Genomic DNA, 17,353 nt, shown 5'->3' with positions numbered 1-17,353 from the left:
CCCACAGCTGTGCCCCCATAGGAAGCAGCTTACTATGGTAGAGAAGAGGAGGAGCTTGGAATGTTGGCAGGGGATCCCGGAATAGGAGATTCCGAACTGCCTTGTGCAATACCATGTCATGTTTATTATTTTAATTTAAAAAAAATACCCCTAGGGGTCCTTTCTCACGAGCGATCAGATCAGATCCGCCTGTCAGTTTTTTAGGTGGATCTGATCAGGTGGTCCGCTCTCATTCGATTCCCCCATAGAGATGCATGGGGCTCTGATACCTCCCTCTCCGCACACAGAGCGGAGAGGGAGCTGTTACCTGCCTGCTTAGCGGGGATCTGTGTATCGATTTCCCCCGTTGAGCAGCACGGATCCACCTACGGAGGCGGATCGTGTGAAAGAAGCCTTACAACTGCTTTAACACAGCTTACCCTAATAAGGAATACCAAATGCAAGAATAGTATTAGTATGAGTGATGAATAGAGCCAGAGTCTTGATACAAGATAAAGTATAAAATTCAGCAGCACCATTTTTGACCACAACAGACCTTTCAGTAAAATGTTCCCCTATTTAATCATAATCTGCTTGCATGAATTTCTGTTTCAAGAAAAGTACAAAGATCATTTTTAATCCAATCGTAAATTATTCTTTTGACAGGACCCATCAGGGAATATTTGTAAGGAAGCTATTGGAGAAGAACATTTTCACCTAGAAGGTAAGAAAATCCGTTAAATTAGACTATATTTTAAAATTGCTTACCTTTCTCCTTTTTTCTTGATTACTTTTTGTGGAAGCCGAAAGTTATTGGATTGATTTTGGAGCTTGGCTAGTAACTAGTAAATAGTAGTGATTTCTTGTAATAAATATGCTTATAATATTATTATTATCAATACAATATTCACTGATTATTTTAACCCATCAGTCAAAAAACATAAAGGCTAAACCTGGCTCCAGTAGTTCCCCTGTTTTATGAGCTTTAAATTGCCCTTGTTATTACAAAACTATTTAGAAACTTCAAGTTGCTTTATGAATACCATATGTTGAGTGTTTTTTTTTTCCGTATTTGATTTTAAACACAAGGCTTGCTTATTGAAAGCAAAAATGGCTTAAAGTGCACCTGTGTTCAGACTATGAACATTAAAGTAGTCCTAAAGGTAGCTCCCAATCTCTTCTCTCCCCCCTCCATACTTACAGTACCTGAGGCCGATCTTGATTCAGCACAGTGCCCGAGAGCAGCGGCTTTGTCAGCTCTCTCTCCTCTCACTCGGAAGTGAGCCCGTGTGTGTGCCCCCATACCAAGCAGCTTGCTATGGGGGCACTCAGAAGGGAAGAGGAGCCAGGAGCGCCAGCAGAGAACACCAAAAGAGGAGGATCAGGGTCGCTCTTTGCATTACCATTGCACAGACAAGGTAAGTATGACATGTTGATTTTTAAACTTTATTTTTTTAGGCCCCATTTAGACAGGGCGGACCCTGTCAGGTGGACCTGCCTGCTCAGCGGGGGATCTGTCCGCTGATGCCCGCTGACTGTCATCTGATCCGCCAGACAAATTGGGAATCCCCATCCGACTGTTTTTAGTGGACAGGATTGGATGCCAGCGGGTGTCGGCAGTACTATGGAGCGTGTGATCAGGTCCGCCTGATAAACAGACATGGCAGACCCGATCGGTCTACTCATGTGAAAGGAGCCTGCTAATCACTTTAAACTATTTTCATATCCTAACAACATTTTAAAACAAGCCATTCCTAACCTCATCTAGCATCGTTTGATGTGAAATTATTCACATCACAACAAAGACCCTCAAGGGTTGGGTTTCTAACAACATGGAATAGAGCAGTGGTCCTCAACTCCGGTCCTCGGCCCACTAACAGGGCAGGTTTGCAAGATAACTAAATTACATCACAGGTGATCTCATTTGCTTCTCAGTGATTGCAGTATTCTAGTCTGCATCTCCCCAAGGTAATACTTAAAATCTGGCCTGTTAGTGGGCCCCGAGGACCGGAGTTGAGGACCACTGGTTTAGAGGGCTGGCAGGCTGCTTTCATGGAAAAGCACAGTTCCTGCATTGTGAACTTTTAAAATTACATTTCTTCACAGTGCTTATAGAGCCAGAGATGAATGAGTGCTTGTTTTACATCTGAAATCCAGGAATTATTTTTTTGCATGCTTGGCTAGCTTAGAACAATTTAAGTATGTATATCTAGGGGGAAGCTGGAAATCACTGTAGTAGCCAGCACTACTACAGTGATAGCCTCCATCTTCTATGTCCTGCTCAGCTTCCATGCAGGAAGGTGCCCTGCTGGAGATCATGTAGTCACTGCCTCTCGTCTCACCTTGTATCTGTTGAAAATAATACAAGGCATCCTATGAATGGTGGTGGTGCGGTGTGACCGACCCCCTATGGTCAATGTGAAGAGGAGCAGCCACTAACAGACAACATGAGCAGAACTCAGAAGATCATGGCTATCATTGTAATAGTGTCAGATATTATAGTGCTTTCCAGTTTCCTCAACAGCCCATAAGGTACGAGATATGCATACTTGTGCCATCCTGGATCATTGTAAATATGCAATACAAATAATTCCTGGAAGTCAATTTTAAAGTCCTTTTACGGTTTGCTCAGAATATATTAATGCTTAAGTGTACGTGATCTTGGCACGGGTTCAATTTAAAGGAACTTTATACCACAATGTGTTTGGCAATGTGTGCCCTAACTGTGTTACACAGGCACTCATTACCATTCTAAAAGCAAAAATGTAGTGCAGTGCAGCAGTGTTATGATATAAATGTGCTCTGTGGATAACCAAGGATTTTCATTGGTCTATGTGTTCTGTCCATGTTGTAAAATGCATGACTGATGTCATCATGTCTGATGATTTTTTACATTCATGTTCTGTTTATATGCTAAAACAAGAAGCTGGGTTTTACAAATTGTCGTTGACTTGGTTTCTTCTCATAAGTTGTATCATTAGATAAGGACTGACGTAGTAATTATACAAATTAGGATACCTGTCTTTCCTCACTGCATATAAACACTACACATGGTATGCACATAATGAACATCTTAGTGCTGTGAACTAACAGATCATAGAAGAGAAGAAACACGCATGCTCCATCCTAACATTCCTGCACAGTTAGATGTCTGGGCCACACACAGTGTATAGTAGCAGAAGTTTTGCATGTTTGAACTTACAAATCATTGTGCTGATCTCATGAGTCTGTGCACAGTGATAAGCAGGCAACTTTCTGAATCCTCAGATCCTGTGAACCAGTTACTGTGTTTGAACTAACATCAGGGAGATACTGTTATCAGTTTCTTTGTCTTCTTTGGCAAAAGTGACCAACAAAGTGGGACAAGAACTATAAAGGTGATCAAGGACACAAGAGTGGATAGATGCGCTGCGCATGCAAGGTCCTGATACTACATAAGGCAAAGGGTTTCCCAGCAGGGGCTTGAACACAAATGGTTGCAAAGTGGAGTGGGTTGCACATTGCAGACTCCTCCAGTACTAGCTTATCAAAGGAAATATAGCAGCATTTGGATCTGGTTTCCTAACTTGGAGGTCTGACATACCTTCTGCTGAGTCATTATGCAATGTTTTTTCCTTCAACCACAGTTTGAAGGAAAGAAAATTGCTTGATTAACCCATCAACACAATCCGTGTTTATGGAGGAATCATTCTATTGTATTCTGAGAGCAGGAGGTTTCCCAACCGTCTGAATGCAATGATCACTGCTGGTGGCTATAGCTGCCTGCAGTGATCAGATAAGAAAAACCTTACAGGCTGTTTGTACTGAAGTTGATTGATAGATCGACTTCAGTACTACCGGCTGCCCATAGTCGATCGAAATTTGGCCAGTTCTTGCTGAACCAGACAAATTTTGATCCATCTATGGGCAGCTTCAGAGCTAGAGCTCTGCAATTGGTAAAGTTCACACTACTTGCCAACTGGTGAGTTCTAGCTTGGACACAAAGAACAGCAGACTAGTAAGGCTCGGCTTTTCACCCAGGTTTTGGCTGCTTTCTAAAGAAAACAAACTGTTGCGTTTGTTAGTGTGTCAAATCCCAGTGTTCCTGGAAGGCACTGGTGCAGCATTCAGCTGCACTGCCAGCAGCCTACTAAAATCTATAACAGGCTGGGATACATGGTGGCATGATGCAGTATGAAGTGGTACTCACATTTTTGGTCGTATGCGTTGAGGGATGTGTACCTTGAATACAGAATGACTGTGTTATGTGCATATGTACCTGAATACATATAACCATAAAAATGGGTATCACTTGGTACAGCATCCAGCCTCCATGAATTGAAGGCTGTTGCAAGCGGGACTGGACGTTGCACCTGTGCCTCTCTGAAAATACTAGAATTTGATACATATAGGCTTAAGGTCAAGTGTGCAGGATACCGAACACTTTGAATGTCTTTTTGTTTTGATAGTTTTGGAATATATTTGGCGGGCTTAAACTAAAGTTTCAGTTGGGTGTTAGATTATATTGTTTCTTTAAAAAACGTTTGTCCAGTCACTGTTGTTTGGCCCTAATAACCCAGTACCAGGAAATGCCTGTTTGCTTCTCATCTCTGTATAGGCCTGACATGTACTAAAACAAGCCTATTTAGTGCCTTGAGCTGCCTTTCTCAATCTATTGAACACGGAGGAACCCTTGAAATTACTGTCTCCGGGAACCCCTTGTAATAATTAACACACACGTCCATAAATATTGGGACATCGACACAGTTCTAATCTTTTTGGCTCTATACACCACCACAATGGATTTGAAATGAAACAAACAAGATGTGCTTGAAATACAGACTTTTAGCTTTAATTTGAGGGTATTTACATCCAAATCAGGTGAATGGTGTAGGAATTACAACAGTTTGTATATGTGCCTCCCACTTTTTAAGGGACCAAAAGTAATGGGACAGATTACCAATCCTAAATCAAACTTTCACTTTTTAATACTTGGTTGCAAATCCTTTGCAGTCAATTACAGCCTGAAGTCTGGAATGCATAGACATCACCAGACGCTGGGTTTCATCCCTGGTGATGCTCTGCCAGGCCTCTACTGCAACGGTCTTCAGTTCCTGCTTGTTCTTGGGGCATTTTACCTTCAATTTTGTCTTCAGCAAGTGAAATGCATGCTCGATCAGATTCAGGTCAGGTGATTGACTTGACTTGGCCATTGCATAACATTCCACTTCTTTCCCTTAAACTCTTTGGTTGCTTTCGCAGTATGCTTCAGGTCATTGTCCATCTGCACTGTGAAGCGCCGTCCAATGAGTTCTGAAGCATTTGGCTGAATATAAGCAGATAATATTGCCCGAACACTTTAGCAATCACATCATCATCAATAAATACAAGGGAACCAGTTCCATTGGCAGCCATACATGCCCACACCATGACACTACCACCACCATGCTTCACTGATGAGGTGGTATGCTTTGGATCATGAGCAGTTCCTTTCTTTCTCCGTACTCTTCTCTTCCCATCACTCTGGTACAAGTTGATCTTGGTCTCATCTGTCCATAGGATGTTGTTCCAGAGCTGTGAAGGCTTTTTTAGCTGTTGTTTGGCAAACTCTAATCTGGCCTTCCTGTTTTGGAGGCTCACCAATGGTTTACATCTTGTGGTGAACCCACTGTATTCACTCTGGTGAAGTCTTCTCTTGATTGTTGACTTTGACACACATACACCTACCTCCTGGAGAGTGTTCTTGATCTGGCCAACTGTTGTGAAGGGTGTTTTCTTCACCAGGGAAAGAATTCTGCGGTCATCCCCCACAGTTGTTTTCCGTGGTTTTCCGAGTCTTTTGGTGTTGCTGAGCTCATCGGTGCATTCTTTCTTTTTAAGGATGCTCCAAACAGTTGATTTGGCCACACCTAATGTTTTCACTATCTCTCTGATGGGTTTGTTTTGGTTTTTTTTCAGCCTAATGATGGCTTGCTTTCCTGATAAGTGACAGCTCTTTGGATCTCATATTAAGAGTTGACAGCAACAGATTCCAAATGCAAATAGCACACTTGAAATGAACTTTGGACCTTTTATCTGCTCCTTGCAAAAATGTTCCTTACCATTCGTGGTCTTAGGAGAAAATCCCCCCACCACCATTTACTGATAGCTACAAAATATCATTGTGGTCAGTGGTTACTTATATGAGAGACTCTAATTGCTCAAGGAATGCCTAGCAACCTCTTGTGCAGCCTTTTTAGCAGAGGAACCCTTAAAATAATTGTCTAGTCTTGGAGAACCCCTGTTAATAATTACTGTATCTGCAGCTCACTGTAAATTTAGTGTGATGATCTGTGGGAATAATGCTCCTTACATTTGTGGCTAATGGGAAAATTCCCACTCTTACAGATAGTTAAAACCTCATTTGTGTCAATGGGAGCTTTTCTGAGTGGCAGAAACAGCTACTGGGTCAAAGAACCCCTATTAACCACTGGAGAAACCCTAGGGTTCCACGTAAACCTCCATTGAGCATGACTGCTCTAGAGATACCCCAGTTGAGAATGACTGCTCTAGTGGAATCTTGGTTGAGACCGAAAGTCTGTCCTTAATCAGTGATATCAGAGCCAAATGTGGTCATTGGCCACTTACTTTAGAACAGTCTCTCCAGAAAAAATCTTCATTGTCTTATCAGCCATTCTAAGATCATATTCTTTGTCTGCCTTTGTACTATTATATTTATATATGACTAATTCTAAATTGGTGAGCTGGCAAACCAAAGTGGTATAAGCAGAACATGCTGAATGATTAGTGTCCCAGCAGCTGAGTTTATCTAAGGTCAGCTATCTATGAATCAGAAATAGTTCTCATGATTATGAAGCTTGTTGACCTTTATCATTGTGCCTCAGCTATTATATTTGGAAGTGCATCTTTACTGTTCTACTGGTTGAACCGAATAAGTGTTGCGTGAATATTTCAGTTCTGTATAAATGCTGGTATCCACAACCAACTTGTTATATCCTCCTCCAGGGATTTAAAACCAGATGGTGGGGTCACAGCTGTGGTCCCAGCACATACATTTATTGTGCACCTCTGTACTAGTTACACATCTGCATGTCAAAAAATTAAATACATCAAACATTTACTACAATAGTACAATGAAATAAAAATATAGATTTAAAGAAGATAGCCAGGTGTTCCCTCTGCAAATATTAGATGTTTTTGTTTCAAGCTAGGAAGTAATTTGCAATAAAATATGCAGCGTTGGTAGATTCCTCTATTTCTCTAAAATTTTCACATCCTCACTGATCAAAAGCGAATCTTGCTGCTATTTGTACATAGAATCCAGTCTAAAGCTGATAAGATCCCACATCTTTTTATAGTTGGTGAAGGAGAAAGTGCTTTGATGTTTTCAGGGAGGAATAGAGGGGGTAAGATTTTCCATATGGGTGTTTGGCTAACACAACAAACACTGTTTAAAAATGTAACTTTGCCTAATTAATTAGCGATTCTGTTTAATACCCGTCTGATCTCTGTCCAACAAGGTATTTTGAGCCTTGAGAAAAAAGAACTTCAAAGTGCTGGTTAAGATGGTCTGAACAGGGGTGTTAACCTCTTTAGTGCTGGATGTGTGCCAGTATCTCTACCAGGCAAACAATTAGATAATAACTTCCTTGGGCATAAGCTTATAGCACCCCACAAGCTTACCAGTGTATCTACTCAGATATTTGAAAGCAAACCTTTTAGAATGTTCTTTCAAGGGGTTTTGTCTTTTAAAGTGTAAAGTCTTAAAGTGAAACTCCAGCTGAATAAAAAAAAAAAAAAAAACATCCAGGTTTGCTACATACATTTTTAGGTCTAGTACACACAGGGCTTAGAAACACCTCTTTAAAAGACGTTTGACTTTTTTTTTTTTTTAAATCGTGTAAAAGCACCTCTATGTTGGCCTATGTGTCCATGCACACATAGGTGTTTACAGGCTGATTAAAAAAAAATCACCAGCACGTTCAGGAGAGGAGCTTTAGAGCAGAAAATATACTTGACACGCATAAACACGTCTAAACTCTAGATGCGTTTGGTTGAAAAGAATAAATTAATATTCTGACCAGTGGAATCCACAGATGCTGAAACACTCGGTGCGCCTAAATGCGCATGCAGTGTTTTTTCAAGCTGCTTTTTGTCAGGAGTAAAAGGCGTTCAGAAGAGGCCTACATGCTAAAAAAGATAAAATCTTGTCAGTTTATGTCCAGCTTAAAGTCGAACTCTGTTTTGTGTTCCTTTTAAATAGTTTAAATATAAAAATATAAAGGGTATTGGCGCTACTTCTGGTATGTTGGTATAGTAGATATTATTAAGATGGCATACATATATAAACCACTCTATGACATATACATAAAAAGTACAATAAAGGTGCTCACGTGTTAGATGCTAAAAGTAAATAATAAATAACCTATAAAATGGTGATCTCCTATATGGAGTGAGGAATATATAAATCTATAAATAAATAAAGTGCTATATTTGGTGTGGTGAAGCAGTGAGTCTCTACTAATTATTAAGTGCAAAATATGCTGTAGATAATAATTAATCAAAATAAAGATATTAATAAATGGTGACATTACTATCAATAAATAGATGCTAAAAGTATATAATAAATAATATTACAGCATATTTATTGCTAGTAATGTCACCATTTATTAATATCTTTATTTTGATTAATTATTATCTACAGCATATTTTGCACTTAATAATTAGTAGATACTCACTGCTTCACCACACCAAATATAGCACTTTATTTATAGATTTATATATTCCTCACTCCATATAGGAGATCACCATTTTATATGTTATTTATTATTTACTTTTAGCATCTAACACGTGAGCACCTTTTATTGTACTTTTTATGTATATGTCATAGAGTGGTTTATATATGTATGCCATCTTAATAATATCTACTATACCAACATACCAGAAGTAGCCCCAATACCCTTTATATTTTTATATTTATCTCAGACTTCTCACTCTCAGTGAGTAGTATTTTAGGGAGGCTGCAACTTATAGACCTTAACACACATGCGCAGGAATATACACCTTTTATCTTTTAAATAGTTTGTTTGGGCCAAGTTTAGCCAAACAAACTATTTCAATTTCTAAGAAATGTGGCAGCTGTTGGCCCTGGTTCACACTGCCGCAAACTGATTGTCATGTGCCCCATTAACGTCAATGGAACCGTCTAATCGTTGTGACTCATTTCTTGCACCACTTTGAGGCAACTTCAACATGACTTGCATTGACTTCTGTTTAAAAAAAAAAAAAAATTGCATGCAAGCCGTGATGAAGTCATGCTGGTGTGAACCAGGGCTTAGAAAAGGTTCATGCACTACTTTGGCCTGACTTTGATACGACTTCAATGTCCGAGTGTAAAGTCACATCAAAGTTGGACTCCAAAATTGCACTGAAAGTTGCGTGACTTTGAAATTGGATTAGTGTGAACCAAGCCGTAGCGCTATAAAAAAACTGTATGTAGTGTACGCTAAATACGGTTTATAGAGCGGTGTTCCCACAGTGGTACTGGGACTTCGTGTCCTGTTCCTTGAACAAAGTCAAATCGAGTTGGGTGCTGTTCAGCTATTCACAGCAAGCCTTGCATTTTTATAAACACCTTTCTCTGATTGGCTGTGGTGGGCGGATGACATTATGATCACCACCTCAGCTTAAGAGGAAGCCTTGTATTCAATGATAAATAGGATTCCTTTGGCTGAGTAGCACTTAGCCTGGCACGATTTTGTCCTGGGAATGGGGCGGGATGACCCAGTACCACTGCCAGAACTGACAGCGCTCCCAGCGGCGCACCTATTAGTGAGGGAAATAGTTTGTTTGGGCCAGCTTGGTCTGAACAAACTTATTTGAAGCTGATCTCCATGTTTCAGTGAACTTTAAATAGTTGATTTGAAACAAACTGGTCAGAAGGAACTATTTCCTTTGCTAAGAGAACCTCGGCTTCCTCGGCATGGCTAAGGCCTCATGCACACAGGATATTTTACAGCTGCTGTTAGGGGTGTCTGACTTTTTTTCTTTTTTTTTTTTGCTGCCTCTAAATGCCCCTTCAAGTTAGGCTATGTGTTCATGCACACACAAACTTTTGGAGGCGTTTGGAGGCTAACAGCACATTTTTAACCCTGATTTTACCTGGCAAAGGACCTGTGTGCATGAGGCCCTAAGCATTGATCAGCCTGACTCAGCTTTGTCCTGGGAGTGGAATGAGAATTTTCTGCCCTGCTGCCGGAACACAGCCCTGTGTACTGTATGTAATGCAGGCTGCATGCATTTTATACAGCGCTCACCGCTGCTGCGTCTGTTAGTGAAGGAAATCTTTTGTTTTCACCTGTTGGTTCCAAACAAACTATTTAAAGTTCATTGAAACATGCACCCTGGACGCTAGAAGGCCTCATGCACCCTGGACGCTAGAAGGCCTCATGCACCCTGGACGCTAGAAGGCCTCATGCACCCTGGACGCTAGAAGGCCTCATGCACCCTGGGCGCTAGAAGGCCTCATGCACCCTGGGCGCTAGAAGGCCTCATGCACCCTGGGCGCTAGAAGGCCTCATGCACCCTGGACGCTAGAAGGCCTCATGCACCCTGGACGCTAGAAGGCCTCATGCACCCTGGACGCTAGAAGGCCTCATGCACCCTGGACGCTAGAAGGCCTCATGCACCCTGGACGCTAGAAGGCCTCATGCACCCTGGACGCTAGAAGGCCTCATGCACCCTGGACGCTAGAAGGCCTCATGCACCCTGGACGCTAGAAGGCCTCATGCACCCTGGACGCTAGAAGGCCTCATGCACCCTGGACGCTAGAAGGCCTCATGCACCCTGGACGCTAGAAGGCCTCATGCACCCTGGACGCTAGAAGGCCTCATGCACCCTGGACGCTAGAAGGCCTCATGCACCCTGGACGCTAGAAGGGCTCATGCTCCCTGGACGCTAGAAGTTTTTCTAGCTTTTTTTTTTTTTATTCTGCCAATAAAATGCTGATAAAAGCCCATATATGCATGGACACATGGCATAACATGCTGGGGAGTTTACTGGTTGCAAACAAAAATGCCTGAAGCCAAAAAACAGCAGCTGTAAAAATGACCAGTGTGCATTAGGCCTAGGAGTCAGAGCATGGATACTTCCATCCGAAACTGAGAACACAGGTGTTTGGTTTCCAGTCAAATTTTCCTTATTTTCAACATAACAACTAACAAATAAAAGGAAATGACAATGAAAGCCGTGACTGTGATGTTCCCAGAACATCACAGTCTTGGCTTTCAATGTCATTTCCTTTTATTTGTTAGTTGTGGTTGTTATATTGACATAATACAGATCAGGATACTGAATGGTGTATATGAATTGTTTTTTATATGATTTCTTTATGTCCTAGTTGCTCTCCCCGCTGAGAAGAGTGAGGGACTTTTCACCTGTGAAGAGAAAAAAACGGGAGAAAAGGATACAGATGGATGTGCGAAGAAACAGCTGAAATTTGAGGTATGCTTTTTTTTTTTTTCATGGTTTCCTTTTATTTCTTTTTGTTTTTTTATATGTAGGTTTTCTTCAGTTTTACCTCCCTAATGAACCATGGCCATATTTTACAGTATGGCCATGGTTAAAGAATAAGTTCACCTTTTTAAAAAAAAAAAAAAAATTCCCATCTTTTAGCAGGTAAAAAAAATGTGTGTTTATTATCATTTTTTTTATTTGGGAGCCTGGAAAGCATTGCACCCACAATCTGCTGATCATGGGTGCAATGCAGGACTCTTGCAGGCTCTGTGTGTAACCTGTTTGGCCGTACATCCTACAGCGCCTGTGACATCAGGGGGCTGGTAGATTTGTAACATGTTACATGTTACACCCTGAATATGGATGTAACATGTTACAAAAGGTGAATGCATCCTTTTAAGGCACTCACTTGTGCTGACAAATCTCATTAACAATTCGGTCATACACAATAACATTTAAGTCACATTAAGCTGTGGTTTTCAAAAGAAAAAAAAATACCTTCTTAACTTACAGTTCCTTCTATTTCTCTCTGTTTCCTTCAAATCTCCAAATTCCCTTTTTGTTGCTGTGAATCAATTTCCTGTTAGAAGGTGGCTACAATAATTTCTCTTTCGTTCATTGACGGACATAGCTCCTGATCTTCCTAACCATTGGGGTATACTGCCCCCTACAGGAGTAGGACACTAGGCAGAAAAAAAGTCTGGCTACGCTTATGGACAGTCCCACAGGGCAAACGCCCTCTCTAATCTAGTTCTAGTGATCACCCCAGTCTGGCCAGCGAGTGCTTGCAGACCTCAGCTCTGCGCTAGTTTGGCCACGACATACCCCACTGGACGGGGGCTTGCCTGCGAGTTTAACGCCTCGCGAAGTCGCATTCGACCGGGGTCCTTGCCTGAGTTGCAGCGTTTCTCCTGGCCAACAGCCCTCCTTTTTGATGGCGAGAGGTTCTGTCTGGAGCAGTGCCCATCCTGGTTCTTGGTATGGTGAGGAGCTGTCCCCCCCTCTCCCCCTGGAGGGTTTTGGGGTGGACGTGGGCCCCTGGGATAGTCGGAGCCCCAGGTTCCCCTCCTTCCTGTTAGGCACTCCCCTTCATCTGTCCCCCCATCCTACCCACTTATGCTTGGGCTGTGTTGGTGGTCTGATCCACCTCCTGGGGTGAGGGCAGGAGCTATGATGATGAGGGGGCGGGGGATTTCGCCACCAGTGACCGGACGATTGGCTCTGCGGGGGGTTAAACCTGGTGGGGGCTCCTGCCAGCCCCCCCCCCATCCTACCTGGGCCTGTCCTTGAGGCCTGGGATCCCTCCTGGGTCCCTGGGAGCCTCGTGGTGCCACACGGGGCCGCCATTTCCTCGTAGCCTGTATGCTCAATGCACAGTGGTCATGTTTGTGTAGTCTGGCGGCCATTTTGTGGTGGTTTGCCATTGAAAATAGTGGCGGCCATGACCGTGCCGATTTCAGCGGTGGGAGCCCCTGCTCATCCCCTGGTGCTGACTCCTGGATCCTTTAATTTCCTGATCGCAGCTCGTGCAGTGCAGATTCTCCTGGTGGCTGCAGTGCCTGGTTTCTGTTGGGTGGTCTGATGGGGGTCCTGTCCCCCTCTGCTGAGGATAGAGTGGTGCTCTGTGACTCCTGACTGGGTGGTGCTGCCAGAGTGGTGGGGGTTGTCCCCACTTGATCCCCTCTCTGGTGCTGGGGGGCCCTCTGGTTCCCACCCATCAATCAATGCACTGGCGGCAGTCCTGGAGTCCCTTGTGACCCGGGTGGAGGTGGCTTTGGGAACGGGCAGGCATATAGCGCCCCCCCCCTCGCTTTCCCCTGCCTCAGCTGTCTCAGATCCTGAATCTGATTTGGCCGCCGCGGAAGTCAGTCACCCTGCAACCACAGGCCCTAAATTCTAAGTTAGTGAGGATAATTCCTCCGCTTTTGCAACCGCACATGAAAAGGTGCTGGTGGACGCACTGATTGTATCTGTGCATGAGACCTAAAGTTGGAGGACACAGGTGCAGGGTCCCTTTGACATTCACAAGCCATCCAGAGCGGCAAAGGAGTTCTCTTTCTCCTCCTATTTTGACAGAATTGTCACTGAAGAGTGGGGACGAACAAAGCAAGTTGCTAGGCGATACTTTTATGAGGACTCCCTTCTTAGGAAGTGGACTGTTCCAACGGTGGTGGATCCTCTGGTTTCCAGATTAAACAATCAACCATGATTCCGGTTGAAGAGTCCCTGGCCTTTAGGGACCCGGCTGACAGGGAGGCAGAGGCTGTGACCTGAAATTTGTAAACACTGGCTGGTTCGGCACTGAGGCCGATTTTCACTATTTCCCTGGTGTCGCAGACTCTGACCGAGTGGGCTAGACTTTTACGCTGTGACCTAGAGGGGGAGCAGCCCCCCCCCCCTGCCTTTGCTGAGCTGGCAGACCAGCTGGTCCAAGGGCTGCAGTTTATCTGTAATGCCTCTTTGGAAGCAGCTCCCCTAGTGGCTCGGCTTTCTGTTTTGGCAGTTGTCCTTCGGCGTGTCTTTTGGCTCAAATGCTGGTCTGCAGACCTGACTTCTAAAAAGGCCTTAACTGATCTTTTAAGGTGATTGTCTATTTGGTGCTACCCTGGATGACATCATTAAAGGTCTCAGAGGGGGGAAGAGTACATTTATTCCGCAGGCTACTAAAGGCAAGGACCCTCGTCCTAGTCGTGGTCCCTCCTTCTTGGTTTATAAGAAGTTGTTGTCCCTTAGGGTCCTCTGGAGGATCCAAGTGAACTTTGTCTGGCAAGTCAAGTGCAGGCTTCTGCAGACTTGCGGACAAGGGGAGTCCATGAGGTCATTCGGTCTAGCTACAAGATTGAGTTTCATTCCTGCCCTCCCGTAAGGTTCTTCCTTCCGACGTGCAACTGTCCCCGGTCCGCCTATAGGCTCTTTTTGGGGAGGTGCAAGACCTTTTACTTTAGGAGAGATGGTCCAGGTTCCAACTTTGGAATAATGTCAGGGGTTTTTCTCAAACCTGTTTACAGTCCCCAGGAAGGAAGACAAGGACCTCAATGCACTGAACTGCTTTGTGTGGGTGCAGAAGTTTAGAATGGAGTCTGTTCACATAGTGATGGCTTCCCTGCATCTGGGATTTTCTTGCCTCCATCTACATCAAAGACGCTTATCTTCACATTCCACAGCATTTCCTTTGCTGTGGTGTGGGAGAGGAGCAATATCAGTTTGTGGCATTACCTTTTGGTCTCGCAAAAGTGTTAGCCCCGGTGCTAGCATTGTTATGCCAATGGGGGATCGTGATACTGGGCTACTTGGATGTCCTCCTGCGAACGGAGTCTCCTACTGCTCTGCTGGAAAACCTGGAAATCACCATACGAGCTTGAGGGAGTTTGCCTGAATTCAGAATTTTGAGAAGTCTGCTCTGGTTCTGTCCACAAGCTGGACTATCTGGGTCTGACTCTGGACTCAGCCTTAGCAGAGTGCTCCTTCCACTGGACAAACTCCAGAAACGACAGGCTGAAATTTGTCCCCTGCTGTCCAGCAGATGGTCATCCCTCCGGACTTGCATGCGGGTGCTGGGCCTGATGGTGTCTACCTTCAAGGCGGTTCCATTTGCACAGTTCCATATGAGCTCCCTGCAGGGAGATTCTGGCCAAATGGGACAAGAATCAGCAGTCTCTGGACAATCAGACCCCGCTAAGCTGGGGAACGATAGTCCCGGATATGGCGGCTTCATTCTTTGGCGCTTTAGGTGGACAAATCCTTCCTCCCCTTATATTGGCAAATATTCTGCTCAGGGGCTCTGGACACTGGGAGAGTTCAAACTACTAATCAATGTCTTTGAACTCCGAGCGATCAGACTGTGCCTGGAACAGTGGACCATTCGTCTTCAGGGATGTCCAGTGTGTATTCAATCGGAAAATGCCATGGCCACGGCTTATGCCAGTCACCAGGGGGGCACAAGAAGTGTCCTGGTGGCTCTGGAGGTAGCTGGCATTCTAAGGTGGGCAGAACGTTTCCAGCCCTCTCTGTCATACGCATTCCTGGGGGGGAAAAACTGTCAGGCGGATTACCTCAGTCAGCAGGCTTTGGATCCAGGGGAGTTTTACCTTCATCCGGAGTTGTTTCATCAGTTGTGTCTCTGGTGGGGCATCCCCGGGTTATGATCTTTTGGCTTCCCGGCTCAACAGAAAGGTGCAGAGGTTTGTGGCTCGGTCACGGGATCCTCTGGCGGACCCCACAGATGCGCTGGTGGTCCCATGGGGTCAGTATAGTCTAAATTACGCCTTTCCCTCCTCTTTTTGCCAAGACTTCAAGGCAGAAGCGATTCCGGTCATCTTAGTGGTGCCAGACTGACCTCACCAGCTTGGTATGCTGATCTGGTGCAGCTGGTCGCCAGGGGGAATCTGCTGTCCCAAGGACCAATCTTCCATCCTGCTTTTACAGTCGTGAGTTGGTGTTTCCAACGCGGTTAAAAGCTAGGAAACCTACTTCTAGGAAGATCTATCGTCGTATGTGGAGGACGTACATTCCATGGTGCGAGTCTCATGGGGTCATCCTGGTACCTGTTTTTCAAGGGACCCTTCCCCACTTCCTGGAGACAGCGCCGCGGGCACAATCCCTCGGAAGTTCAGCCCCACTTCTCCTTCCCCCGCCACCAAGCTAATTAGAATGTGCAGCGCGTTTCACGCATGCACAGTAGGGAGCAGGCTGTGAAGCCGAAAGGCTTCACTGCCGGTTTCCCTTAGAATATATCGCGGCGGCAGCACCCAGCAGTCGATCCGAAAATAGATTGGGGTGCTGACATCATGGGCTATTTGGACAGGTAAGTGTCCCATGTTAGGTGAGTGTATATATTAAAAGTCAGCAGCTGAGTATTTGTACTTTTACGTATTCAGACCCTTTGCTCAGTACTTTGTGGAACCACTCATAATAATTTTTATGTAATGCTGGGCACTTTTCAATCTTAAAAAAATAAAAACTCCTTCCATTCTCTGTATGCGAACTTGTAATTTTCTTTGCACAGTGCCTTGGACTGTGCATTTGTAGAGAAGGATATGAATATATAGTGATAGTACCGTTACAGAGGGTAGCATTGATTGGAGCACATGCGTTTTGTTATTACTTGTGGTGTTCCCTTGCTTCTTTAAGATACTTTTTATCTCTGATCCAGACCTCCTTCTTTTGCTCCTGTTTTAGCTTCTCCTAGAAAATTAGCCTAGTAGCAAGTACCATGTAATGTGAGACTGGTACCGTTTGCAATATCTCAGGCTGGCTTATTACAGTCAGGAGGCTTTGAACTCAGTAGGGGATACAGACTCTTTAGAACTGCCAGAGGGAATGGATTTCAGTCAGCAAATCTAGCAGGTAACTGGGCTGCACACAACCTGGGCTATTTTCAGCAGTTTACTTTGCTGGTTCAACATGATGTATTTTAAGCAGCTTTTTACTTGCATTTTATGACTGAGAACAATATAAGGAAGGAGTTAACAGGTCATTGGTTACACAATGTATTAAAGGCAAAAATGCTTGCAGGAAAAGATAGGATAGGTGTTTCTGTGATTATACATAATGTTTTACAAAGAGCTTCTCAGCCTTAAAAACAACTTTCTAATGTATATAAGGTGTTTAAAGTGTAAGTTCCTTTTTATCAAAAAGCACACTGTGCCCTCTATAGGTATAGGATGGCATACTGTGCCTAAGCATACTAAGCGGAAGTTCAACCTTCCTAATCCTCCGTGTAGGGCCCGCATAGCTCGTCCTGTGATCAGCAAGTCCATGAGACTCTGCTGATCAGCCAATGACATCTGATCACGTGATTTAAACTGAGCCGGTAACCAGCTTTTTTTCCTCATGCTGATGACAGCGTGAAGAGAAAAAAAAAAGCCTGACCGCTGGCTGC

At 44.1% G+C, this 17,353-nt stretch overlaps 1 protein-coding gene across 1 annotated transcript in view; it reads left to right on the top strand.

The window, feature by feature from the left end:
- Window positions 1–17,353, top strand: part of NKD1 (NKD inhibitor of WNT signaling pathway 1) — a 136,321-nt gene that overhangs the window by 96,528 nt on the left and 22,440 nt on the right. The window contains exons 4-5 of the mRNA XM_082270564.1: window positions 646–703; window positions 11,357–11,460. Of these exons, the coding sequence (XP_082126690.1) occupies window positions 646–703; window positions 11,357–11,460 (162 nt within the window). The remainder of the gene's footprint in view (window positions 1–645; window positions 704–11,356; window positions 11,461–17,353) is intronic.

Source organism: Pelophylax lessonae, assembly GCF_965119305.1.
Source record: "Pelophylax lessonae genome assembly, chromosome: 10".
Classification (NCBI taxonomy): Eukaryota; Metazoa; Chordata; class Amphibia; order Anura; family Ranidae; genus Pelophylax; species Pelophylax lessonae.
Note: the sequence above shows the minus strand (reverse complement) of the source record. Positions and strands in the feature narration are given on the sequence as shown.